Raw genomic sequence first — 12,022 nt, 5'->3', positions numbered from 1 at the left:
GCAGGTTGTGCTTCACTCTATGGCTCATGTCCCCATCCCGCAGGGCACACCAGTGACGTGCCCAAGGCCATCCAGGACACCGATGGCCCCATCCCAGACCCCAAAGTTGGGGTCTGAGCACCTAACCACCCCCCCCAAAACTTGGGGGGGGGCAAACCTGAAGGTTGGGGGTCCTTGGACCACACAGCATCCCTCGGTGGACCCCAAACCTGCCTCCCCCAGGATGGAGCCTCCTGCCAGGGGCTTTTAAACCCCCCCCCGGCATGGGGACCCCCCCAATGTGCCATCATCCCCCATTGGAGGGTGGGTTTGGGGTCACCCCCTTTATGCCATGGGGGTATAGACCCGCGCACTGGGGACAGCGGTGGCGGGGCGGGGGCACCGGGACCCCCGGGGTTGGGCACTCACCGTCCGAGCGGGTCGAGGGGCAGGGAGCCGGGGTTGGGGGGCCGGGGGGGGCCCCGGTTGCGGGGCGCGGAGCCCCCGCCGCTGTCTCCCGCCGGCATCGCGGGGCCCGGCAGCCGCTGCGTGCCCGCGGGCACCGCCCGCAGCGGGGCTGGCGACCGGCCCGGGCTCGTCACCGGGGGGGGGAGACGGGGGGGGACGGACGGGACGGGGAGGGCACGGAGACGGGGAACGGGGGGGCGGAACGGGGGGGACCCGGTTGCGGTTCACCAACAGTGGGAGCGGGGCTGGGTGTCCCCCGGTGTCCCCCCCCATACCCCGGTGTCCCCCGGTGACACCCGCCCGGTCCCCCCCTCAAATGACCCCCCCCGGTGCCCCCCCCCCATCCCGCACCCCAATGCCCCCCCCCATCCCCAGTGACCTCCCCCGGTGCCCCCCCCAACCTTTGACACACACACCCCCCCCGTTCCCCCCCCCCCCACGTACTTCGCCCCCCCACCCCGGGCCCGGAGCCACGCGCCCGCCACGTGACCGCGGGCGTGCCGGGATCCCCCGCCCTCCGATGTGTTTACATCCACCGGCCCAATCAGCGCCTCGGTAGCAGCGCTCCCCACGCGGCGGGGCGGGGGGTTTGTGACGGCTCTTCCTATTGGAAGCCGCGGCTGTCAATCAAGGTGAGGGAGAACGGGGCGGGGCTATGTGGTTATTTACATGGCGGCCTGGCTCCGCCCACCCCGGCGAGGCCCCGCCTCTCTGACACCACGTGGGCGACGCGTGAGTCCGACCAATCCGGCCCTTCGCGATTAACCAATCCGACTGCTCGGAGGTGGAGGCGGGTCTCCAATGAGACTGCGGCACAGATGGGCGGTGCTAAGAGCTTGATTGACAGCAGGCTGGTGGAATCGCGACGCGCTGGCAACTCCTTCCGACCAATCATCTTTAGAGGAGCGCGGAGGGGGGGCGGGGACTCTTGGAGAGCTTAGCCAATGGGGCTGCGGGACGCCGTAGGGCGGGGCGGGTGGGCGGGGCTCCGCCACACTGGGCGGGCGCAGCAGCGGGAGCGGAGGGTGCGCGGCCCGGAGCGGCACCGGCCGGGCCCGGCCGCAGGTAACGGGGGGACGGGCGCAGGCCTCGGGCCGCACCGGGCCCCGGCAGCACCGGGCATGGGGAGGGGGAGCCTCCGTAGGGCGCAGGCCGCTGGACGAGGCTCACCGGGCCCGGCCTGCGGAGCTCGGTACTCCCCGGCCCCCAGCAGGCTCCTGGGCTGGGTCTGTGGGGCCAGAGGAGGGGGTACCCCCGGTGTGGGGAGGGATGCGGTCAGCGCAGCCGTGGGGCGGGGGCAGATGGGTCCTCCCTCCCTAATCCCCTTGGACCCGCTCCCATACGACACACAGGGGACAGGCTCGGTGTTCCCGTACGGTGCCGTTGCTGCAGAGGGATTCCAGACCCGGAGTCAGGCATCCCAACGTGCTGTCGCGGCCGGCTGCGGTGGCTGGAAGCCAGGTTATCCCATTTGTCCCCCGAAAACCAGCCCAGTCAGTGCTGTGGAGGGTCGGGATGCAGCGCACGGGTAGGATCCGCCTCCGAAGGGGTCGTTGTCCCTACCGGCGGCATTGCCAGGGGATGGATACGGCACCAGCAGGTTCCCCATGGAGCAGCCGGCTCCTGGCTCCTGCCCTTTGGGTATTCAGTTACGGGCTGGTTCCTCAGGTTTCAGCCCCGGCGTGCGGGGACACGCCTGGTGCTGCTGCAGGAGCCTCCTGGCCAGGTAGGGAAGTGTCTGGTGTGGCGACAGCTCCATGGGACACACCATGGGCTCTGCTCCTTCTTCCTTCTTAGCTGAAGACGCTGCAGGAAGGGGCATCTTGTGCAGAGCTTTGGCTGTGTGAGTTGGGATCCTGATGCACTGAGGTGGAAATACATGGAAAATACCATTGAAAGTGTCCATGCTTTCTTTGGAATCATCCCAGCCTGGTTTGGGTTGGAAGGGACCTTAAAGCTCCTCCAGCTCCAACCCCTGCCACGGGCAGGGACCCCTTCCACTGGAGCAGCTTGCTCCAAGCCCCTGTGTCCAACCTGGCCTTGAACACTGCCAGGGATGGGGCAGCCACAGCGGCTCTGGGAGCAGCAAGAGCTGGTGGAGCTCCCACAACACAGCTTGAATCCCCATGGATGCCCTGTCCCCCTTGGCCACTCTGTGCTTCCCTTCCCCAGCCCTGCTTGGAGGAGAAGCGATGGGGTGAAGCCTGGGATGTGCCTATAGGGAATGTGGTGCCTCCATGCAGACAGAGGTAAAGCTGCTCCTGTGGACTGCAGAGCCCTGGGTTTTCCCTGTCACTGCCCCTGCCTTGCCCTGACGCAGAGCTGCTTGGTGTGACCCACATGCTGGAGGGAAGGAATGGGATCCAGAGGGACCTGAATGTGCTGGAGAGGTGGGAACCTCATGGAGTTCAACAAAGCCAAGGGCAAGGTCCTGCCTCTGGGCTGGACAGGCTGGGGGAGGCCTTAGAGCAGCTCCAGTGCCTAAAGGGGCTGCAGGAAAGCTGGAGAGGGGCTTGGGACAAGGGCCTGTAGGGACAGGCCAAGGGGAATGGCTTGAACCTGTCAGAGGGGAGACTGAGCTGAGCTCTTAGGCAGAAGCTCTTCCCTGTGAGGGTGCTGAGGCGCTGGCCCAGGGTGCCCAGAGAAGCTGTGGCTGCCCCATCCCTGGCAGTGCTCAAGGCCAGGTTGGACACAGGGGCTTGGAGCAAGCTGCTCCAGTGGAAGGGGTCCCTGCCCGTGGCAGGGGTTGGAGCTGGAGCAGCTTGTCCTGGTTCCAGCTGGGATGGAGTTAATTCTGTCCCTGCTCACTGCTCCAAGGCTGTTTTGGCTTCGCTCTGAGAACAACGCTGATAATGCCCCGGTGTTCAGCTGATGCTCAGCTCAAAGAAGGGGAAGGTTGAGGCTGAAAGGGAAATCAGGTCCGTGAGTGTCTCCTGGCCACAGCTCCAGCAGCATTCCATGTTCCTGGGGCCTTCGCAGGGCTTTGTGCCTGTGGGAAGTGGAGCTTGTTCCTGTGGATGCGCATTCAAACAGAGCATGATGAGATTATCCCCTGGCTTGGATATGGAAATGGATGCAGGTCTTCAGCAACTGAGGGAGATCTGTATGGAGCGCTGCAGGCCAGGGAGCAGGAGGAGGGATGCCAGGAGGCCAGCCTAACGTGACAAGCCCTGGAAGAGCTGACATCCGCTCTTTGTAGGCCTGGAATTGGTGGGAGACTCCCAAAGTCTGCAGCGGGGCTCCAGTTCCGTGCTCCAGTGATGGTGGGGAATGAAACCTAAGGCAGTGGAATAATGGGAAGGAGAAGCTTTGGAGCAGGGGAGCGGTGGTGGAGTGTGAGTGGCAGCCTGGTAGAAGGAGCCAGGCCCTGTCACACCAGGTTCCCCAGTGAGATCCAGCTGGGAATGCTCGGAAAGCCAAGGCTGGGAGGGAAAAGGTGCAGCTGGGGTTGGAATTGCAGGGAGCTTATCTGCAAAGGGAGATCAGGGCACGGGAATGGCTGCAGGTGGGCAGAGGAGGAGGTGGAAGTGGGGCTGAACCGGCCCAACCTGTGGAACACGAGGAGGAGGATGTGTGTGAGCTGACACGGCAGAGCCCTGTCATTCCCTTGGGAAATGAGGCTGAGGAGTTCCCTTCTCTCATTGCTGCTTGCAGGAGCAGAGGAGTGGCCTGTGGGAAGGTCCAGCCCTCTTCTCTTCTCCTTGTCCCCCTGATCCATCACTCCTGGGCTCCGGGTTGGGGACCAGTTTGCTCGTGCTCCGGTTTCTCTGCTATGGGGAGTTTCTGCACTGGGAAGGGGGGGGAACTGGGTTTCTTCCTAAGAATTACCTGCAGGTTGCAATGCGAGTGATGCCGAAGCCAAAGTGCTGCGGGGGGGAGGTTGAGTTCAAACCCATCCATGATCCTACTGGGAGCTGTGGGGCAGGCGGGGAGGAGGAGAGCTGGGAAAGGGCACAGAGAGAATCCCAGCCTGGTTTGGGCTGAAGGGACCTTAAAGCTCCTCCAGCTCCAACCCCTGCCACGGGCAGGGACCCCTTCCACTGGAGCAGCTTGCTCCAAGCCCCTGTGTCCAACCTGGCCTTGAACACTGCCAGGGATGGGGCAGCCACAGCTTCTCCATTCAACCCCTTCCAATGTCCCCCCAATGAAGAACTTCCTTGTATCCCATCCAACTCCCCTCGGGCAGGTTAAAGCCATTCCCCTCTGCCTGTCCCTACAGGCCCTTGGCCCAAGCCCCTCTCCCGGTTTCTTTATGCTCCAGGCCGGTCCAGCCTGGCTCCATGCTCTGGTCGGTGGTTTCCCTGCAGTCTGCCTTGCTCTGGGTGGGTTTTCCTGCTCTCTGCATGCTCCATGGGTCCCGGAGCTATTTCTGGAGCCGGGAGCCCTGCCTGGGCAGTTTTCCCCATCTCGGAGCCTGCTGGAGCAGCCTCTGCTGAGGTTTTGGCTCTGGGAGGATGCAGAGGTCCAGATGGCCCTGCCTGAGCCAAGCACGCGGCTCTGCTCCTGCTCCCTCTTAACTCTTTGGGATAAGGGCAGGAACGTGGCTCCTGCCGCACTTGCCATTGGGGAGGGATGCTCAGAGGGGTGAAACCAGCCCAAAGTGGGACCCGTGGAGGGTTTTCCCTTCAGGAGTTCCTCGGTTGTGTGAGGTTGGTCCATGAAGCTTCTCTGCCTTTCTTGCATCTAAAGTGTAAGGTCCTGCCCCTGGGATGGAGCAGCTCCAGTGCCTGCAGGGGCTCCAGGAAACCTGGAGAGGGGCTTTGGACAGGGGATGTAGGGATAGGACAATGGGAATGGCTTTAACCTGCCAGAGGGGAGAGTTGGATGGGATACAAGGAAGTTCATCATGAGAGTGGGGGGACATTGGAAGAGGTTGAATGGAGGAGCTGCGGCTGCCCCATCCCTGGCAGCGTTCAAGGCCAGGCTGGAACCTGTAGCCATGGAGTGCTGTGTCTCTGAGCATCACCCAGACACCAAATGAAGGTGGAATTCCCGTTTCACGTTGTTCCATACCTATCCCAAAGGCCACCTCCCTCTGCGGCTGCTGTTCCAGCCCCAGCTGAGTGTGGGAGCATGGGGAAAGCAGGAGATGTTTGTGCACACTGAGCAGGGACCTCCCCGGCCGCCTCCAGCCTCGTGGGCAGCAGCTCCATGGAGCTCCTCGGGATTTCCGTGCTCCAGATTGGGATGAGCAGCTCCTGGGAGGTGCTTTGTGTGCTCCGGATGAGGGTTCTGAGCTCCCGCTCCCCATCTCGAAGCTTCTTTCCTTGTATTTTTATCATCTGCCTGATTTTCCAAGGGAAAAGAGGAAGAAATCCAAGAAACCTTCATTATAAGGCGGCAGATTCCTCAGTCTCTGTCAGCTGGAATGCTCAGAGCCCCGGCTGCGCAGCCCCAGCAGAGCAGCAGAATTCCCCTGGCTCCATGCATATTCCATGGAGCTGACTCAGAAACGCCACCCAGGCCAGAGCATCCATTGAGCCAGGCTGGAAAATGCACGTGGGGAAGGAGCTGGGGGCCGTTTGGAAACCTCTGGCTGCAGCAGGAATGGCTTGGGAAGGTTGGGAAGGGCTTAAATGAACAGAGGAGGTGGGGATGAAAGTGATAGGGAAAACCGAGTGAGAACCGCAGGGAAAGGACTGCGATGGTGGGAATTAAGGCCCTTCGCAGGGGACAAGCCTCTCCCAGGAGTTGCAGGCGCAGTTCCTGAGGGTCCAGCCATGGCTAACACTGCTTTAGGAACACCAAGACACATCCCGGACCTCTCAGAGCCTCCATGAGCTCCTAAAGGCTGGGAGAGGAGCAGCATCCCCCTGGAGGCTGCGCTTGTCTCTGCCTTCGCTGCAGTAGCTAAAGCTGATGGGATGCTGGTGAGCATCAACAAGGGCATCCCCATAGGGATGAAGGTGTCACTGTCCCACCCTGCCCCAATGCTGCGAGCAGGTTTGGTCCCTGCTGTACAAAGATGATGCGGACGGGCTGGAGATGGTCCGGAGGAGTGCCACAAAGATGATCCATTGGGAAGCCATGGGAGCTTGGCAGCTCTTCCTGACCAGCAAAGGGGGTTTCCCCGCTGTGTTTGGTGTGGGTGACTCAGGACCCACGGCCATGGGGAGCTGTGGGTGCTGTGGTTCGGGAGCAGGGACATGAAAGGGTTGAGCCCGGCTTGGCTCCGGAGCGCTGCCAGCTTTGTAAGCAGAGCAGGACTTTCATCACGGCTCCTCCTGCAGGACAGGTTCTTCAGGTGGAACAAAACAGATCCCGATCTGGGGCTCAGCGTCCTGCTTCCAGCTTCCACTGATCCCTAAGGGAACACGGAGAGCCAGAACCCCCAGGAAGGGACCCCCGAGCCACCAGCCCCAGGCACCATCTCCTCTGCTCCCGGCTGTGTACATGGAGCTGCTGCTCACCAAAATGGGGTGTGGGAAGGGTTTGTACTTCCACATGGAATCATGGAATGGTTCGGGGGGAAGGGACCTTACCCCTGTTCTCAGCTGTGGCTGTGTTCAAGCCCAGGCTGGACACAAACCATTCCATGATTCCTCTGAACCTAAAGGCTGTTGCTGGGAGCTCCCCGGCTCTCTCCCTCCTTGAGACCAAACCAATGCGCTTTTTCCCCTGGGAATTCCTGTTTTCCAGCCCCTCTCCCGCAGGATGCTCTCCTGTTCATCCCAGTGCTGTGCTGGAGCTGGATGCAGCTCAGCTCCAGATAAATCCTTCACCAGGGGAGGTTAAAACGTAGAGCTGGGATGTCCCAGTGTGTTGTGGCGATGCTTTTCATCCAGGTTGTGTTGGCCTTAGAGTTTTGCTATTCCACAGGATTTTCCTATGGAATTCTGTCTCATTTCTCCGTCTCTGCATCCTTCCCACTGTCTGCTCCTGGGAACCTTCCAGAAGCTGAGGTTTGGGATCCCATAGGGTCTCTTTTGCTTCAAGCCATGGTACTGTGGCTCTAAAGATCTCCTTTAGGAAATGGCCACCTCCATGTCACAAACCAAAGGGATTTGAGGAAATTCCCTCTAAAAACCAAGGAATTACAGCAGAAATAAAGGGACATGAGCGATGTGCTGCCAAAACTGGAGTACTGTGGGGTAGGGAGCACTCTGGTGCTGAGGTGCTGGAGGGTTGCTGAGGGACAACCCAGTTGTGGCCTTCGGGTGTGCTTTGTGGTGGGTTTCAAGGGGGTGTGATGCTGGGACGGGTTTGGGATGCTGGGGCCTTCCCAAGCCCTGGTCACAACTCTCCCTGATGGGTGAGACCCATGGAGAAGAAGGGGCTGTCACTGCCAGGGGTGTAGTGCTGCTTCCAGCACGAGGGAGCAGGGAAAGGAGCTGGGAATAGCCTTGAATAGAGGAGCCTGGAAGCTGCTGGTTCTTGGGCTGTCCCCTGCCAGCATGGACATGGGTGAGGGACAGGGGCAGGTTCCTCACCCTCATGTTCTCCTCCCCACAGTCCATAATGATGAATGGGTCCGAGCTGGGCAGCACGACGGGATCCAGCCCCAAATCCAAAGAGGACCAAGTAGTGAACGGGCACGATGAGAAGGAGAACAACCCCTTTGCAGAGTACATGTGGATGGAGAACGAAGAAGACTTCAACAGACAGGTAAGACCAGGAGGGTGGTGCCAGCTCCGCGTTCCTGAGCTGGAATGGAGTTGAGGGGCCAAAGGATTCCCTCGGTGGGCACCATGGAATGTGTCTGCATGGGGATGGTGGCTCAAGGGAAGGCATCCTGTTTGTATCATGGAATCAACCAGGTTGGAAAAGAGCTTTAAGCTCATCCAGTCCAACCCTTCCCCAGCACTGCCAAGGCCACCACTAACCCATGGCACTGAGGGCCTCGTCTACACAGTGTTGGATCTGCCTGTAAGGACCTGGGATGGATGAAGTTGGAATAAACCCCTCCCTGTGCCTTTGGCCAGCTCTTTCTCAGAGGGATGGGGATGGCTCCATCATCTTCTGCTGGGCTTTGCTGTGGTAATCCAGAGCTTCCCTTGGTGTGTGCTCAGCTGGAGGGAGAGGAGCAGCCTGAACACCGGCGCTTGGAGTCTGAGAGGGTTTGTAGCCTGCTTGGGTCAGCACCGAGCTCCTGCAGTGGGTGCCCCTTGATCCGGGTGGAAAACTCCATTCCAGTGAGAGTGGAATGGGGCAATCCCAGCACAAACGTGGGCTGGGGGAGAAAGGAAATCATAGAATCATGGAATCCCAGCCTGGTCTGGGTTGGAAAGGAGCTTAAAGCTCCTCCAGCTCCAACCCCTGCCACGGGCAGGGACCCCTTCCACTGGAGCAGCTTGCTCCAAGCCCCTGTGTCCAACCTGGCCTTGAACACTGCCAGGGATGGGGCAGCCACAGCTTCTCTGGGCACCCTGGGCCAGCGCCTCAGCACCCTCACAGGGAAGAGCTTCTGCCTAAGAGCTCAGCTCAGTCTCCCCTCGGGCAGGTTCAAGCCATTCCCCTTGTCCACAGCCCCTTCCCCACGTGTGACTGACGCCTCTCTCCGGGCAGGTGGAGGAGGAGCTGCAGGAGCAGGAGTTCCTCGACCGCTGCTTCCAGGAGATGCTGGAGGAGGAGGACCAGGACTGGTTCATCCCATCACGGGACCTGCCCCAGGGCATGGGGCAGCTGCAGCAGCAGCTGAACGGGCTCTCGGTGTGCGATGGCCACAGTTCAGAGGACATCCTGGTAAGGACCTGCAGGGATGTGCTGTGAGGTCAGTGGTGAGCACAGGACCTGGCCCCGGTGGGGGGGTGGAGATCCTGAGGGGTTCCTGAGTGACAGTGGGGTGAGAAAGGCTTGGGACAAGGGCCTGTAGGGCCGGGACAAGGGGAATGGCTTGAACCTGCCAGAGGGGAGACTGAGCTGAGCTCTTAGGCAGAAGCTCTTCCCTGTGAGGGTGCTGAGGCGCTGGCCCAGGGTGCCCAGAGAAGCTGTGGCTGCCCCATCCCTGGCAGTGCTCAAGGCCAGGTTGGACACAGGGGCTTGGAGCAAGCTGCTCCAGTGGAAGGGGTCCCTGCCTGTGGCAGCGGTTGGAACTGGAGGAGCTTTAAGGTCCCTTCCAACCCAGACCAGGCTGGGATTCCATGATAACAGACTGGTCCTGGAGCAAGCCCATCCCTGTGCCAAAGCGAGAACAGGGAGAGACAAACACCACATCCTCCTGTGTTCTCCCCATCAAAACCCACTCTGAGAATAGATCCCTTGGAGCTGGCACTTTCTCAGCACCATCTCCGGGTCTGTGAGGGCACAAGGGCCGGGTCATATCCATGGCACCATCCTCAGCACGCAGGCTCCTATGGAATGATGCTGGTGTGGGGGATACCAGCGTTTGAACCACTGAAGATCCCTCTCCCTCTTCTCTTCCAGAGCAAAAGCAACTTGAATCCAGATGCCAAGGAGTTTGTGCCTGGCGTGAAGTACTGAGCACCCCGGCAGGCTCTGGAAGGACTGTATCCCTGCTTTGGGAATGTGATGGGGATGGAGGGAGCGGAGCAGCCCCCAGCTGGACTCTGCACCGCGCGGAGCCGCTGCCATGTGGTGAATCTTCCTCTATGCTTCAAGTACCTTCTTTCCCCCCCCCTTTTCTTTTTTAACTCCTCCTTTGTATCATTTATCACCTTTTGGGGGCAGTTTTTGCTTCCCAGGACTCCTGGCCTTCAGGTCTGTCCTGGAGCCCAGCACTTCCCTCTGCTTCCCAGGCCCATTTCCGTGTGCGCTCCAAACCCATCACCTTGTTTGAGTAGGATTTATAGGGATCCCCCTGTCCCCTCCCCAGCAAACGCTGGCATTCCCTGCTCCCGGCGCATGGGATTCCCTTGGCTAAAGAGAAGGTGAGGTGGGAGTGTGAATCCCAAACGCATCCCAGCTGCTCTCTGAACACTAACTCATGCACTGCTTCACGGCTTGGGGGAGCTCTTAGGGAAGAGCAGACGCATCCATCCACCCATCCCAAGGGAAGGGCAGCTCCTGGAAAACACAGCTTCTCCTTAAAGATTCCCAGCCCCACGATCTGGAGCTTGTCCTGCAGGACGAGCTGCAGCTCTGGAGCAGTTGTACCTTGGAAGTGAATCCCAGGAAGACCAGAAGGGAGCAGGAGAGAGCTGGTGTGGAGCTGCCTCCCTGGGAGAAGCGAGGGAAGCTGAGTCTTGGAATGGTTTGGGTTGGAAGGGATCTTAAAGCTCATCCCGTTTCCAGTTCCCCTCGTGGGGATCTCCTTCCCCTTGGGCAGGATCTGGCTGGGCTTCAGCTCCTCAACCAGCACCCGGGTGCTCCTGGTTCTCCTTTGGGAATCCAGGGTCAGGAACCTGTATCCAGAGAACTCCAGAGCTCCCAGGGGAGGGGCAACTCCGAGTTCTGGCTCCAGTAACGCAGGCACCCGAGCAGGACTCACCTCCCAGCTGATTCCGGCATTCCCTGGACTACACAGAGCGGTTAATGGAGCGGGATTAGGGATCCCTGTGGGATTTGAGGAGATGGAAGCTAATGGCCTCTCAGCAGCCCTCACCCTGGTTCAGCTCCATTAACTCCTGGTGGCAGGGCCTGGGGTTACTGGCCCGTAACTAAGAGCGAGTGGAGCTTTGAGCTGAGGGAGCTCCGGCGCTCCATGGATATCCCAGCTCCAGCTGCTGGTCCCAACCCCAGCCCTAATCCATCCGGAGCCGCTGCCTGCCCAAGGAGCCTGTATCAATGGGTGCCCGGCTCAAACACTGGGGTGTGTTGGGGTGAGTGCTCCCATTGCTGGTACAGTGCTGTGCCTTCAGGGGCCGGGATGGAGCCTGCAGGGATGGGATGGATGCAGGGAAGGGCGGCCCTCGGCTGGGCTCACTCCTGTAGCAGTAGCACAGATTCCCCCCACCCTTTCCTGGTTTCTGTTTGGTTTCTGCTCAACGCCCCCCTCCCCGTGCTGTACATTTGGGAAAGGCCTTGTTAGAAATAAACCTGTGTGGGAAGGGAGCAGCGCGCGGGTTCTCTATGGACAAGGGGGAGGTCCCTGGTCAACTCCAGCTCCATGGGATGGGGTGGTCCAGGCCGTGACCGCGCTGGTAAGGACAGCAGCAAGCACCGGCCCCATGGGAGTTTGTGCCTGGTCAGAGCCTCGGCACCAAGGACGTGGAATGTAAGATGTGAAAGCCAGGGGAGATGGTACCTGGAGGGGCTGGAGAGGGGCTTGGGACAAGGGCCTGTAGGGCCAGGCCAAGGGGAATGGCTTTAACCTGCCAGAGGGGAGACTGAGATGAGCTCTTAGGCAGAAGCTCTTCCCTGTGAGGGTGCTGAGGCGCTGGCCCAGGGTGCCCAGAGAAGCTGTGGCTGCCCCATCCCTGGCAGTGTTCAAGGCCAGGTTGGACACAGGGGCTTGGAGCAAGCTGCTCCAGTGGAAGGTGTTAGGGCTGTCCCTCATCCCGATTCTATGTTCAATCCCAACAGCATCCTCCTTCCTTTTCCTCCTCCCTCCCCTTCTACATGGATCCACTTGCCCCTGAGCATCACCCCAGCCCCACGGCCATGGAGCCCATCCTCCTTGGACACCGAAACAGGAACCCCCATGGTCTGTTCTTCATCCTCCCCCAGCCCCACCGCG

The 12,022-nt window shown here is 60.5% G+C and overlaps 1 protein-coding gene across 1 annotated transcript; it reads left to right on the top strand.

Annotated features, from left to right (window-relative positions):
* The first annotated feature begins 1,449 nt into the window (after positions 1–1,449).
* PAIP2B (poly(A) binding protein interacting protein 2B) lies at positions 1,450–11,390 on the top strand. Its single transcript, XM_080620145.1, has 4 exons — positions 1,450–1,512; positions 7,900–8,052; positions 8,953–9,129; positions 9,811–11,390. Exons 2-4 carry the CDS (start codon positions 7,906–7,908, stop codon positions 9,865–9,867), a joined length of 381 nt encoding a protein of 126 aa, XP_080476271.1. The 5' UTR covers positions 1,450–1,512; positions 7,900–7,905; the 3' UTR covers positions 9,868–11,390.
* The last annotated feature ends 632 nt before the right edge of the window (positions 11,391–12,022 follow it).

Source organism: Psittacula echo (assembly GCF_963264785.1).
Source record: "Psittacula echo genome assembly, chromosome: 1".
Lineage (NCBI taxonomy): Eukaryota > Metazoa > Chordata > Aves > Psittaciformes > Psittacidae > Psittacula > Psittacula echo.
This window is presented reverse-complemented; position numbering and strand designations above follow the sequence as displayed.

Coding starts and splice junctions, on each gene's coding strand:
- PAIP2B (XM_080620145.1), top strand. CDS start 7,906: ATGATGAATGGGTCCGAGCTGGGCAGCACGACGGGATCCAGCCCCAAA. Junction 8,053..8,952: donor AAGAAGACTTCAACAGACAG/GTAAGACCAGGA, acceptor CTCTCCGGGCAG/GTGGAGGAGGAGCTGCAGGA. Junction 9,130..9,810: donor ACAGTTCAGAGGACATCCTG/GTAAGGACCTGC, acceptor CTTCTCTTCCAG/AGCAAAAGCAACTTGAATCC.